At 36.9% G+C, this 16,126-nt stretch overlaps 1 protein-coding gene across 2 annotated transcripts in view; it reads right to left on the bottom strand.

The window, feature by feature from the left end:
• Positions 1 to 1,320: 1,320 nt before the first annotated feature.
• The window catches only part of Rh50 (Rhesus blood group-associated glycoprotein Rh50), a 117,090-nt gene continuing 102,284 nt past the window's right edge, over positions 1,321 to 16,126 (bottom strand). For both annotated transcript variants that reach the window (XM_083114140.1, XM_083114139.1), the window contains exon 9: positions 1,321 to 1,666. In XM_083114140.1, the coding sequence (XP_082970266.1) occupies positions 1,518 to 1,666 (149 nt within the window). In that variant the 3' untranslated portion in view covers positions 1,321 to 1,517. The remainder of the gene's footprint in view (positions 1,667 to 16,126) is intronic.

Raw genomic sequence — 16,126 nt, 5'->3', positions numbered from 1 at the left:
ATATGAGTAGCAACACTTGTACTTTCGCCCACAAACACATGAATTTGGTGTATTTGCAAACACACACACAATTTGATACTCAGAAAATCAAACAATACAAACATTTTACAAATATATCTCATTCGTGCATGTTTAGTATCACACAATAACCTAACCTATTTTAACTCTTTGCAATGAAATAAAACAACGTTAAATTGTACTAAGTTAATTAAACACTACTTACGTTGTTCCAAGATGGCTTCATACTCACTTACGTAAGTAGTGTTTAATTAACTTAGTAGAATTTAAAGTTGTCTTATTTAATTTAATAGTGAGTAATACGCACAAATCTACAATACGTTAACTCTTAGCAAACTCAAGTCTGAAAGAAACCACTTATTTGTAATCGAAATGTCTATGCTAAGTGCAAAAACCTTATGAGAATAAGTGATGTAGATAAAGATATGACTAAAGTACTATCAATATTATAAAGATATGATGTAGTACATAACAAATATTTTAAGTTTCTAAAATAGTTATTAAAATGCAAAAGGGGAAGTGACAAACATTCTCACTCCACACATTACAAAGGAAACATGTAAAACTTACCCATGTTGCGTACGAGGCATGCATGGAACAAAAAATATCTATACTTATGAAAAAAGAGAATCCTTTGGGATTGTTATATTCTTAATAATGAGGATGAGTGATGTACTCAATAAGAAAGAAAATGATATGCTTGCTTGGCTTGGTTACAAGAAGGTATAATTCATTATATAAATATATAAAATTTCATTTATACAAAGTTACTGAGCTTCATTCATGTGAACAAATTTAAATAGTATCATCAAAGTGATTCTCACTAATAACCCCTTACAATACATGGAAGTGATTTTCATTTGTGGTCTTTGTGCCCTGTGTACTGCAGCTCATAATATTAATTAATAGTTTCTTATTTAAAAGTTAGAATCCTTCTATACAAAAAAGCCAGTCCCCAGCATTCTACCCTTGTAGTGTTCATTGTACACACACACACATACAGAGTTATCAGCTACTTTGTTATTACTTGCCACCTCAAAGAACACTTTTGCTTTTGAGACGGTCAAAATTAGAGTTGGTATGGCTATGTTTTCTAAATTAGGTCACTGAGCTACATCTTAACCTCACATGGTTAGCAAGTAGTTGAAAGAGAAGGTCAGATTCGTCCCCCATAAAACCTTTCATAAACATGGTTGATTCAGTCCTCAAAGATGAGTGGCATCCAGTGGCATATTCCAAAATTGTACCTGGTTTACTGCAAGAATTCTTATTCATTCTTATATATATATATATATATATATATATATATATAATATTAATAAAACAATGCAGGCATGCAAGTAATTTAAAAACAGAAGTCCGACAACTTCAAGTCTTCTGGCAGTTTCTATATATGAAAAAAGTTGGTTTACCAGCCGTAAACCAGGTATGGAAGAATACCCCACTGATGCCGTCTTCAGAACTCCCCTGGTCATTATCCTCAGAAAATCTCATTATCTTTAAATCTTAGTATCTTCTTCCTTGCGCACAGTGTAGATCGGTGTGGCCGGGATGTGCAGCTCTTGTTCAGGCACAGACCACAAGTGCCTGTCGTCAAAGAGGGATTCGTGAGGCACCTTGCCTGTTATGGGTTGTCGCACGATGAACCCTGAAATAAGAATAATATTCATTTGATATATCAGGGTGTCTATCTGTCAAGAAAAAGTAAAGAAATCAACGAATATGCCAAGAAGTCAATAAGAAGACAAGAAATTATACTTGTGGTCAAGAATTGTTGCTATTACAATGACTGACTGATTGGTTTAGTTTATTTTACTTCTTTTCTACTCCTTTGGCTAATTGTGAAGTTGAGGATGAAGGGTGATAAGATGAGATGGATGCAGGGACAACAACACAAGCCCTACATAAGATTGTACTGGCTGAGAGTCCAGATGCCATAACCTCACTAGTCTTCCAAATGCAATCCACCAGGATACATTAATAGATAAAGAGAGTCTGATTCTCTTGTTAAATACAGCTTCAGTTTCCATTTTAACTGGTCTTTTGGTAGGGTTTTTCATTAAATAAATATTTATTTTCTTAATTGCTAATTTCCAACTTTACCTAAGTAAACCTTCATAAGTAAAGGTTATGAAAAGTGAGAAAGTCAAGAATTTTGGATTTATTTTGGTAGACACCCTGTATATTATATCAATAATGTGATAACTCGCCATGTAACTGGGAAAGGTAAGATAATCATAGACATGTGACAAAGTAGTTAAATGTGCCTGAAAAAATCTAAACTTTCAAGAGGGGTGTAAGGGGTGACCTTCCACGTAGTACACCCAAATGTCAACCTCACTTCCACATTAGTACCCCCTGGACTGAAGACTAACGAGGCTCTGGCGACTGGCCCCATGGCCAGTATAATTTTGTTTGTATTGTCCTGTTGTCCTTATGTGTGCTGAGTGCCCCTTTACAGCCTCAGCTTTTAACAGAAGTCAGAACATTTTAATATTTTTAATTATGCAATGTTAGAGTTGTTGTTTGTAATGGTAAGGGGCTGGCCCCCGTATAATGTGACGGAAGCAAAATAGCCTAAGTGCTGACACTCCCACAATTTTAAAATCAAATCAAATCAAATCAAACTTTCAAGAACGAGTAAACTAGAGATTCCTCTTATTTTCTCGGACTCTTCCAGATACCTTTAAATAACTTTCTAGACTAGTCTAAAGGCTTTAATGTAACAACAATAAATAAATATTAAGTCATTCTATTTAAATGAATGATGTTTGACCAACAATACTGAAGATATAGGAATAAAAACAAGTACATTTTTATACAAAATATGTCCATTTAAGAAGCTGGTTGGAGGACAAAGTAACGTGTGATTTTGGATTTTTCATCCTGATAATTAAAGAAAGAGAAGAAACTTATTGGTTTCTCCTAAAGGGAAGACCAAGATGTCGGTAGAAAGAGCAGATAGCGGAGAGTGTTAGGAGAAGAGGACAAGATTGGAACACCGTGGAAAGAGAGGAGTGGTTGAAGACCAGAAGAAAATGACGAGGCTTGACTTCTGTGCCGACCCAGCCAGAGGCAGGAAATGGCAAAGGATGATGAAGGATGAAGGAACTTACATCCCCGACTTTTCCAGGTTTTTAACTATAAATACAAAATTCACCAACTTTCCCATGGCTATTTTACCCTTGTGTGCACCCAAACCTAAGGCTATGTACAAGATTCTATTCCAATGAATTTCCTTGTAAATCTAGGATTGGAAGGAAACCATTTCAGATGGCAGAACATTATCTGATTATAAAATCAAAAACGCCAGCATCCTGTGTAGCATTTAAATTCTGCATCCAGGGAATGTGGAATATGTGTTACAACATTTTGTACAAAGGTTTTCTTCTTCTTTTACTGTTGCAATTACTCAATTAACCTGGATTTTCACAATAGCATGCTGCAGAATGTTATCACCTTGCAAGGGATGATATTCAATTTGATGTCCTTTCAGCCCCCTTTGGAAGAAAGAGCATGAATTTATGATGGATATGGTAAACACAGTTTCAATATCGGGTACGTGAAATTTTGTTTCCATGTTGCGAATTTCATAGTCCTTTTTTTTTTTTTTTTTTTTTTTTATGAATTTCGAAGCCTCACTGCCTTCATTCACTAAGGATAAGGCATCTGGGGTGGAGACAGCAGTGCATCACTTCAAATCAAGTTTGCAACATGGAAACACTAAATTTCGCATACACACAGAGCATGAAGTTGGGCAAACAGATTCACACATGTTCAGGAAAGCTTATGAGAAGCCTTCTTAAAGCAAGAAATTTGTGATATTTTATACGTACACATTCCTCATATGATCATAATAATCATACCTTGAATCGCTTAGGCAAGATCATATGCGCAATGCTTACCCAGCATGTTTTCAATGCAGGATCTGATCTGTTTGCCCGAAGCATGTAATTTCATTCAGTGAATTGTGGGAGAAGTTGTTCACTGAATATCATCCATTAAAGATTTTGAGTGGGAAGGGGAAATTGATAAGGCGATTTGTAAAGACAGAGCAAAAATTGGACCAATGCAACAATATAAGAACAACTTGAGAAAAAAAAGTACAGTGGTTCCCTTCTTATCTTATTCTTGGTGTCTTGCAGTTCCAACAAATGTGGTGAAGCAATAAGAAATAACAATGAGCAAACATTTTTGAAACCTTACATTCCACTAAATGAAATGAACATGAAGATGTGAAGGAAAAAGAAAACAGGAGGAAAAATGAATCTCACATGAAAAGTAGTGGAGGAAGCACTGAAGAGAATGAAGAGAGGTAGAGCACCTTGAATAGACGAAGTGCCAGTGGAAATTATACTAGGAGCAGGAGAGTTTTTTTGTGCAGTGGCTGTACAGAATGATGAAAACAGTGTGACAAGGGAGAGAAGTGCCAAGAGATTGGACAAAGGGACTAATAGTTCCCATATTCAAGAACGGGGACAGAAAGAAAGTAAAAAGTACAGAGGAATAACACTTATGTGCCACTCAGCAAATGTGTACGAGAAAATATTAGAGAAAAGAATAAGGGAAGTAACAGAGCTGTACATGCGAGAGGATTTAGAAGAGGCAGATCAACAGTAGATCTGATATTCACCATAAGGTAAATGCAGGAAAGGCAATACGAGCATGGAAATGATTTGATTATGGCATTCCTAGATGTACAAAAGGCATACAATAGCATGGACAGAACAAAGATTTTGAAGGCTCTAAGTGCGAAAGGAGTCAAGGAAGAGATAGTATGTAGAGTGCACACATACAAGGCCAACCATATCTGTGTAAAGACACCATTTGGAAGAACATAGTGGTCCAGTATAAGTAATGGACTAATACAGGGAAGTGCTCTTTCCCCACTGCTCTTCATAATTACAATGGATGGAATTAATGAAGAGGTGGGAGAGAAGATAGGAGAGGAAGAGATGAAGGCCCTGTTGTTCGCTGATGACTTAGTAATATGGGGAAACAGGGAAGAAGAAGTACAGAGCTTGATAGTTGGAAAGAGGAAATTAGAAGAGAAGGAATGATATTCAGTGCAGAAAAGAGTGAGGTGTTAATAACAACAAGAAACAGAGCCAGAAATGTACCAAGAATAAAGATGGACGTGGAAGAGTTGAGGGTAGTGGAGAGTTTCAAATATCTAGGAAGCATAATTGAGAGAAATGGAGAATAGATGAGGAGGTAAACAGAAGAGGACAAATGGGTGGTGGACTCTATCAAAGCATTCAAATATTAATATGGAACAGAGATGTACCTATGAAATGCAATACAACACATACTATATGCCAATAATTACGTCTGGAGCAGATACTTGGACAATGACAGGGGGAGAGAAAAGAAAGATGCAGGCAGTGGAGATGAAATTTTTAAGGAGTATATTGGGGAAGACTAGAAGGGATAGAATAAGGAATGAGAAGATACGACAGATGGTGGGGGTGGTGAAGCTTCAGGATAGGATAGATCAGGTGCAGATGAGATGGTTGGGACACATGAAGAGGGTGGGTGAGGAGTGGGAGTAAGGCTAAAGGGGAGACCAAGATGTCGGTGGAAAGAGCAGATAGTGGACAGTGTTAGGAGAAGAGGACAAGATTGGAACACAGTGGAAAGAGAGGAGTGGTGGAAAACCAGAAGAAAATGAAGAAGCTTGACTTCTATGCCAACACAGCCAGAGGCAGGAAACGGCGAAAGATGATGATGATGATGACATTCCACTATACCCAAAACAATGAGAATGTTTTCTTTGCTGGGAGTAGCATGAAAAACACTCACATTGCTTTATTCATTATATTATTGGCACCAAAGATTTTATCTGCAAAATATAAATTTTGTCCAAAGATTTACGACAATTTATGTTGAACATTCCTTGAAATAACATTTGAAAATTTTTAAATTAAGAAAATCCAAAAAAAAGGGATATATCCATTTGATAAACCCTGGTGTCTTCTCATCTCATCTCAATGCTTGTCCTTTATTTTATATGCTGATCATTAGCTTGTATTTTTGTTCATAGATGGCACACACATCATGAAAAGTCATTGAACTGATCAATGCTCACACAATTGATCACACACTACTAGAAAAATAAGTCTGTCATATTGAAATTACTAATTGTAGAACTAAATATTATTTGTAATACTTACGCATTTTTCCACTTTTGAATAGCAAGAGAAATGAAACAAAACTCTTTTAAGAACATTTTCTTGAACTGTTTTTTTTATAAATCTGAACCTTTTGTAAAAATACCACAGTAAATAGTTAAACAATTTTATATACAAAAATTTATTAACTGTTAGGCAGTTGAAACAGTGAAGATATCTTATAATATGAACATATTTGCCATAACAAATGCAACCAAAAAAAATACTGCATTTTTTTTGTATTACAAAGCAATCACATGGCTTCATTTGTAGTAATTTAAATATATTAAAGGTAACCTTTATGAAATATGTATAAAACAACAATTGAACAATATTGTGTGATGAACATCAAATTTAAAAGCAGCATGTATAAAGCGAAAGATTTAATTGAACTGAAAGTCATTTCATAGGAAAATTACTCTTTTTATGTATATATGCTAAATGCATGGATGGTTTTAGAATGTACAAAAGTAAGGAAAACTTACCTGTGGATTTTAATAAACATTGAAAGAATCTAACAATGCAGTTAAGGTTGACACATACTTTCTATTCTTCAAACTTCTGAAGAAAGCATGCAGCAAACAATGTTTACTAAGAACCAATGAAAATGTTTGTAATCATCATCCAGGATTATGAAAATGCTCCATAATTATTTAAAGGCAATTTGTAAAAGGAACTTTAATATCTTCTGTAACTATGCTTTAAAAACAAAACAAATACAGCAATTTCTTATTCTGTAACAAGTTGTGCTTACAAATTGAAAGCATTTTTAAGGCGTACCTTATGTTGCCATAAAAAAATCTAAAAAACTGTTTAAGTTAGAGCTAACTATTGACCAGTTTTTATTACTTTTAACAATCGAAGTTATCTATGTGACGTGTACAGTGGAACCTCGTTATTCAGGGGACCAACTGAAAAAACTGAAAATATAAAATTTCTTAACAATTTGCAGGAAAATGTAAAATCGGGGTTCCACTGTATATGTCAATCAAATTCACCATCAAGCTATATTAAGTTTTCAGTTAGTTAAGGTCGTCATATCTCCAAGTGGACTTAATTTATAAGTGTGCATATTCTGTTCAAAATTTTAGAGAATGCATATCAAATATGTCGTATCTGAAAAGTTGGCCAACACTGATAATTTTGTGATGTTTTTTAACATATAGTGTTAGTGATATTCAAATAAATGTATTAATTTTTGTCTCTTCAATGAACTTCAGCATGCTAAATGAATGATATTCAACTTGACGTCATCACGCAGTGTATTCTGGGAAGAAATCAGGCACACAAAGTCAGGTGTATTAAGGAAAGCATATGAGAAGGCTTCTTACAGCAAGAGAATTTGCATTTCACCACTTTACACACTTTTCACGGTTTCTGTAGGGCTTCACAAAAGGTGAAAAGTACACATTCCTCACATATCACAATGCTCGTACCTTGAATCACTTCGGCAAAGAGCATACGCACGCAGTGCTTACCCGACATGGTTTCAGCACAGGATCTGATCTGATAGCCAAAAATATGGTGCAATGAATTGCAGGGGAAGTTGTTCGCTGAATATCATCCATTGAAATTGAAAAGATCATTTCCACACTTCATAAGAATCTTGAATTAAATATGTTACTTTTAGTAACTAAAAGTAACTTTTAGTAAATGTTTCAGTGACAACAACCTGGCCAACTTGGATACATTGAGTTTCATAATTAGAATAACAATTTATTGTCGTCAATTATCATCACAGTTTCGTAACTTCACTGATCCTACCAGTGCATAGTAAAATATGAACTTTATTTTTTGAATTTTATGTAATTTTAAAATATGTAAACATTTATAATTAGTTAAAGTAAAGGTAAATTTCTCGTATCGGACAAACGGCTCAAATTTGCTAGTTCCTTTAATTTCAATATTCGTACTTACGTATTATGCATTGAGAAACATTGTTGAAGGTGGCATTTCACTTATTTCACAGAAATAAGTTCTACTTGTGACATATCGAGTAAGTTTTCTTTGTTTCTTTTTGCCTTCGGTAAAACTCAAAATGGCAGTCACAGTTTCACTACCGTACTCGGCATGCAGTGTTTCCACCCCACTGCACCCAAAAATACCTACGTGGCCCCACAAACCATTGATGCATAGCCCCACGAACCATTGATACATAGCCCCACGAACCATTTCCGGTAAGATTAGGTTAGGTAGGGTCACATTTAGGTTACAATAGTTAAAAATTGGTTTAGAAAAAAAATGCATAGCCCCACACACCATTCTCGCATAGCCCCATGAACCATTGACACATACCTCCACAAACCATTGGCACAGAGCCCCACAAACCATTGACACATAGCCCCACGAACCATTTGTGGAAACGTATCTTCTTCAGTTACAAAAACACATGTTTGGAAACACTGACCGGCATTGACCGTGATTACGTCATCACACACAGGCAACATCCGGATGGAAGGAAATGGATGCAACGGCTTCCGTGCATCGGTCACACATTTATATCGGAAAATAGATGATTTACCGGCAAAATTCAATGAACGATGCGAGAAAACACTTCCCCGAACTTCCAGAAGTATAAAGAAACTGCATTCGGTAAGTAATTGCTCCTGTAAATTTCAAGAAATCCATTTGTCAGATACGAGAAATTTACCAAAGTAAATAAAAGTAGCATATCCAAGGTAAGTTATTGAGGAAAATATAACAACAGAATTGGTTAATGTATAGCACTTGTTTTAATGACTATAAACCATGAATGCACTGATTTAAAAAAAATATTATTTAAGTATTATTATTATTATTTATATGCATTTGACAGATTTACAGAAAAATTACATTACAAGTGAAAATACAGACAATGAAAAATTTATAAACAGAATGTTAAATATAAGTTACATTTGAAAGATTTTTAACAGATTTAAAAAAATCTTACTTTAGTTTATGCAATGTGTGACAACATTATTGTAGCTTTAAACAAAGCGTCTATCAAGGATGCAAATGTTCTATCTCCAAATTGTAAACACTGAGATATTTTGGCTGTGGTCTATTTAGGATGCAATTGTTTCATCTCTGCTATCATCTGATGCCTACATACAACTAATATTGATAGTATTTTTTGTCTATGTACAGAATTTGGAAGCAGCCACGAGAATGCAAACTCCAACAGCCAATGAAACCGTACGACAATTTCCTCAACCAACCACAAGTGCCATTCGAGTATGAGATAAACCACTTCCATTCTAACCTCAGTCACTTGTAGGAGCTGCTTAGCAATATTAGTGGTCTTCGGTAGTTCCTTTTGTTATTAATAGACAAAAAAATTGCATAATAGTGGAATCAAAGTAGTTGATTGATTTCACAAAATATGAATTATTTATTTTACTTTGCTACCGAATGACAAATTTATAATTAAATTCTTTCATATCCATCTTGTTTCCAGAATGCAGTGTTCTATTTGGTAGATAGAACACTGACACTCTCAAATCAAAGCTAGTGTTGCGTGCAATTGTTCTGTCTGAAATTTCAATTATAAATTACAGCTTAAATACCTAACCAAACAACTACTTGTTTTCGGAGAGGCTTCAATATATCAGCCTTTGCAATGATACAAACTTTCAGCGCAATTGTGACAAAGGTCCAATAAATATATCATGTCAAACTTTAAAGGGCTCTCCTGAAAAAAATTGGACATAGAACATTTACATTCTCAGTGGATGAAATGTCAGTTGTTGGCTTTAATATAATGCAGGCAAATGTACCCAATAAAAGTTTAATGTCTTGTCTTAGCATCTTCATTCTTCAACTAAAAAAAAAAATATTTATAAAATTTAAAAGATTCGAGATAGTTTACTTTTCTTCACGATGGAAAGGAGCATTGCAAAATATCATAATGCAGATTAACAAACTTTAAAATATTTAATAACAAACTCAAAAGAATTAGGCAAGCACTCTGACATGGTTTTAAAAATCATTTCTTTTGGCATTTTAAATTCTTTTTTGTTGAAACAGAAGTTATATCTTCAGGATAAACTTTTGTTTTACAGACACTCGAAGCTTTTATTTGCTTATTGAAACTAAAATCGTCTATTAAGTTGGCAGAATTGCAAGTAAATGAATTATTATCACTGTTAATTTTTTTGAAAATCTCAGATCTGGCTTCTGTAGGAAATTCTGTTGAATCTTGCTTACAGGATTCTGGCTTATTGTCCTTGGGGGAGAGTGATATTAGGTCTTTATTAATTTTCACTGTATTTTGTGGTATTTCATTATTTTGTTGCATCGTTGCTGTTTCTGTATCATTTGGTTCCATTGTTTGAACTGAATCGCTCTCTATCACACTTGCTCTTTCAGTTTCTTTGTTCACCTTTTCGCGAGGATTTGTTGTGTTATCCTGCTGGACTGTATAAATAGGAGTCAAGCTGATTACTTTCATATCCTCTTCAGGCAAACTCCAAAATCCGTCATCATTAAATAGCAACTCCTTCTTCAACTGAACCAGGTAGTTATGGTTCAAAAGTAGGCCTAGAGGAATAATAGTCATTGGATAAGTGAAGGACATAGCATCCTAATGATCCGCAGCCAAGCAACACAAAACTGGGTGCGAGTGGCTGTGATGGTGGCCTCTACTGTGCTCATAATACAGTGAGAATTTATGGGCAATAAAGAATAAAGAAAACGCAGTGTTTAGAAATATTCTACTTCCTATACATAAGCTGCAAAGTGCATGTGCAAAATACTTGCCTTCCTATGTACAATTAGGAGAAAATTGCCATTGGTACAGAATCAAACAGACACAAACATTCCCTCTTGGAATAAATCAAGAGGCAATGAATGATGCAAGCTTGCTTTTCAGGATAGGATGTATGTTGTAGGAATTTCAGCATATTTTCAATAATGCTCCAACAATGCATTTTTTTTCTTGACTCTACATGGTATCTGGTTGCCTCTGCCAGAAATACATGCCTAATCAATTTCTAGAAGCAGAATGCCCACTCACTTTCTCCTCTCCTCCATGCTGATCACGGGCCCAACTCACGGTTGGACTACATAGCTCCATCTGTCCACCAACCGTCTTCGGGGGTGGTGGCTCGATGAGTGTCAACAACCTCAGTTGTGAAGTAAAAACTGTAGCGGTAACATCGTTCACCCATTGCAACATTACCAAGCATACATTTGTTCTTCAGTTGTTTTTATTAGTTTGTTTGTACAGTGTTGGAGTGCTTTGTGTACTATTGTACAAACTTTTATCCAGAAACAGCGCTGATCAATTCTCTCTCTCTCTCTCTCTCTCTCTCTCTCTCTCTCTCTCTCTCTCTCTCTCCCAGTTTTGCAGTAAGTTTGGCAACATACTATGCATACAGACTCGAACCTGGGACCCCTGGCATTATAGCACAATAGTCTAATCACTTCGCCAAGGGGTTCGGATGAAAGCGCTGGAAGTAACTTCTTACAGCATAGAATACAGGCGATCTTCAGTGGAGATGAAAACTCAGCTGAAACGGGAATCAGCCGGAAACAATACTAAAATAAGCGAACTCAGCCTTATGCAGAAAGCACTGTTAATGAGAGGATGCTGTCTCGTCAACGGCTTTAACAATCGGAAATTTGAATCCCCCATAAATAGTTGTATAGAACATTTCTCCCACCAGTTGTACTCAGAAATTTATTGCGTGTACAGTTCTCGTCATCAAGTAATAATCTGATTATCAATCGATACGTTACGAGTTACAGATAGGAGTAGCGCAGGTTCTAAGTTTTATTTCAGGAGTGCCTTATCTACGAATCATCAGAGACGATCTTCACGTCTAGTTCTACAGGTAAACGAACATCCTTTTATGTATATTCTCCCAACCCTGCCAGACCAGTCAATCGAAAATTAAGTGTTTTCCTCATTTCACAGGGGCGAGCCCCCCTTGATTGTGTATGTGTTACCATTGTTTCTCAGGGGTGTTACCCCTTTACTTATGTAAAACATTCCCTCTCGTAAGCGAGTGGCTCTAGGGTGCCATAGCCTAACTATGATCCCAAATAAAACCTTGTTGGCTTCTAGACGATATGGCACTCATTTATTTCATCCCACCAGCAACTTTTGGTGGCTTGTGACAAGAAAATGGCCGATTTCAGTAGAGAATTCAATTGATCGCTCATTTGTTGTTTCCCAGCCATCAGCTGGAACTGCGACCAGGATAGTGTTTAGAATGGCATTGCTCCAGAGACTCCCAGAACAGACTGGAGCTACTATTTATGGAATATCCAATAATTAAAAGCACTGGCAATGCCAATGCCAATGCTTTATTAACAGGTTTTTTGTAAGTATTGGGACCATTGTACCCTTGACTTACTATCATGTTCTTACAAAGTAGTGTATATAAAACATTTTTCTTGCTATAACCCGGGTCGACTGTCGGCCGGGATTTGGACCATAGTTCATCTGTATTATTTCACTAATTTGAAATTGTTGAGTTCCTTGTTATACAAGGGTGGTTCAATAATTATTGTCCCTGACATATAAGCAGTATTATTTTTCCACAAAGTCCCCCTTCACAGTAATGCACTTCTTCCACGTATGCTGTAAAGCCACTATGCCAGCTTCAAAGAATGTCTGTGGCTGAGCCGTGAGCCATTCTTCCGCAGCGTCCATAACAGCAGCATTTGAGGGAAAATGCGTCCCCTTGAGGTGCTCCTTCAACTTCGGGAACAAATGAAAGTCACTAGGGGCGAGGTCGGGTGAGTAGGGAGGGTGTTCCAACACATGGAAAGCAGCAGCATGGATTGCGGCACCAGTAACATGGCTTCTGTGTGCTGGAGCATTATCGTGGTGAAACAGCACTTTTCGCTGCAACATCCCACGCCGTTTCTCCTTGATGGCTTCGCGTAACTTAGGGATTAGGGCTGCATAATAGTCCCCAGTAACAGTGTGTCCCACCAGGTAGTCAATAAGGAGCACACCCTTCGCATCCCAAAAAAATGTGGCCATAACCTTGCGTGCTGATGCTTGCACCCTGAATTTTCGGGGGGGGGGGGGGGTGAATTGCTGTGCCGCCACTCCATACTCTGTCGTTTGGACTCGGGATCATAGTGGTGGAGCCATGTCTCATCCACTGTCACAAATCTATCACAGAACTGCTTCAGGTCTGCCCCCATCAGCTCCAAACCAGCCCTTGAACATTGAACTCTGTCTTTCTGTTGTTCACGGGATAACATTTTGGGGACCCATCGCGCTGACACCTTTCTGAATCCCAAGTGTTCATGCACAATGGTTTCCACTGAGCCTACAGAGATGTGCATGATGTCTGCTAACTGTTGCACCGTGATTCTTCTGTCAGCCATAATCATGTCATGCACAGCATCAATGTTTTCTGGGGTGGATGCTGTTGTTGGAGGACCAGCACCAGGGGCCTGTTGACAGCTTTCCCTGCCGCAACGGAAATCGCGGCACCAGTTTTTTTACCACCTGGTAGGTAGGAGCCCCATCATCCAACACACTGACCATGTCCTCATGAATCTCCTTTGGGCTTAGCCCCTTTTTCTGGAGGTACTTCATGACAGCTCGTTGTTCGGTTTTCTCCATTTTTTAATCTAAGTGCCACCTCTCACTCATAAAACGAGAAAAACAAATTTACTATAGCACCCACGGTTATGAAATTTTGCATATAGGCATCTAAGACATTAGGCTACAATATCCCCATCATTCATTGCAATTCATATCCTTTAAGTCTGCCGGGGACAATAATTATTGAATCGCCCTCGTAATTTTGCATTGACAGAGGAAGGAAATAATCACTATTATTTTTCAAACCATACAATAGTTCGGTGCAGTGATGAAAAGATCTAATCACAAACTACATTTTGCACATCACTTTAAGACACAAAACATAAAATAACCACATAGAATAATAATGATGATAACAATATATAAGTAACAATAAGTAACAAAAAATCACAATCGGTGCTTTAATAGCTGCACTATCAAGGAACACTAATCTGCTTCATTGAAAACAGTACTTTGAAGTACTCATAACACATAACATAATAATACAATAGCATTTTTTGAATTTAGATTTGTTCAAAATTTCGGGGCATGGAGTGGGACATCCGGACCTATGGTCGAGTTCCAATGCCCCGAACCGCTGGATTTGGATGCTGTTGGATCTGGCTCCAGAAGTTGTAACACATGGCATATATAGCAGATTGAACATAATCTAGTTCAAGATCCTCATGGATTTGTAAGATACGAGTATCTCGGCTATGACCAGTAATAAGTCGAGCAACATTATTCTGTATAATCTGCAATGTCCTTATGACTGAAGGTTGGAGATGACCCCAATCTGGTGCTGCATACAGGAGTGTGGGACATACCATCATCTTATACACATGCAAGTGAGTCGTCAGTCCCAAGGTAGGATTTCGGAAAACTGGGTACAATTGTCCAACTCGATTTTGTGCTTTTGCTGTCACAGTTGAGATGTGTTTATGGAAATTTAGTCTTCGGTCCAAAACCACTCCTAGATATGTGGTAAAAGGTTTGTCCGGTATAGAAGATCCCTGAAGTCGTAGAATCTTTGGTAGTTGTCTATGTCGACGTGTAAATAAAACCACAGCACTCTTCTGTGAATTATACTTCATGCACCAGCGAGTAGACCAATCTTCCAACTCTAATAGTTGTTGTCTCATCCTGCTACAGCATAGTTCTTGTAAAGGGCTATTTGTAAAGATGGCAACATCATCTGCATAGGTAGCTAACATGCATCTATGAGTTGCAGGGATATCAGCACTGGCAATAGCCAATTGATATATCAACAAAGGGTGCCATGGCATGACCATCACTTTAGGTTTTCACCAAATTCTTATTGTACGAAAAGATCCAATCACCTCTAAGGCAATGTATTTTTGTGTTACATAAATGTCCAGTGTAAAAATGACAGTTGGAAGCAGAAGGTAATGGCAAATTATAATTCTTTACTTTCAATAAAGTCACCAGATTAAGGGACATGGGGAGGCATAGAGGAGGCTGTGATTATTTCATGTTCACCCCCTCCCCTCTGGAATTAAAACCTTGAGTGGCAGTTTCTTTTGTTGTTAAAGTGCTCTACCAGCTACATCAGTGTAACACTACCACTCATTAGCGCTTACAAGTGATGCACTATGCTGCAAACTGAGTTACACACAAAGTAAGACTTGAGGCTTTCCTGGTGACGATGATGAAAATATTCTGTTGGGCAATCGACCAGGTGAGTCGTGGAAAAGATTCCAAGCTTTCGAGAGCTAACGTCACTCTTGTCTTCAGGGTAGGACTCACCTGGTCAATAGCCCGAGAGAATCTTTTCATGAGTTACACATGTCCAACATAAAGATAATTGAAAATGAAGGCAGACAGTAACAAATTAGATATTCGTGCTTTGTGATTGGTATATTGTGCTGCTTATGAATCAAGTGACACTTCAACTAAACTTTGTACTTTACGCAAACAGTATATGAGTTATGGAACATTTAAGAAACATTTCTACCAAATCTATAGACTAAATTAAGTATTTTGAAGAAATGGCAAAGTTTGTAATGCATTACGTATAAATTATGTCGAAGAGTATGTCAATACCACAGATTTAATATAGTAAGCTTCATTTAATTTATAAATATACTTCTGTAATGCTGTCAGGGTCTATATTTCAGTGAAATCACCAGAAGATCTAGTGAATCGACACTAGATGGAATAAAATAATATCAGGTGGGCTCTTGTTTAGTCATGGCTGCTACTCTCTGTCTTTTGTAAGAATGAAGTCATTACAAACAAATGCATGTGGCTTCTGTCAAATCCTATTGGTTGTTCGAATGGGAGTTGTGCTGGAATTTAGCACATGTGTTAAAAGCCATATCGATGAACATACCGTATTTGCTCATGTATAATGCACACTTTTTTCCAAAGTTTTTGCCCCAAAAAAATG

The sequence above is a fragment of the Lepisma saccharinum genome, chromosome 28 (assembly GCF_977018435.1).
Source record: "Lepisma saccharinum chromosome 28, izLepSacc3.1, whole genome shotgun sequence".
Lineage (NCBI taxonomy): Eukaryota > Metazoa > Arthropoda > Insecta > Zygentoma > Lepismatidae > Lepisma > Lepisma saccharinum.
Note: the sequence above shows the minus strand (reverse complement) of the source record. Positions and strands in the feature narration are given on the sequence as shown.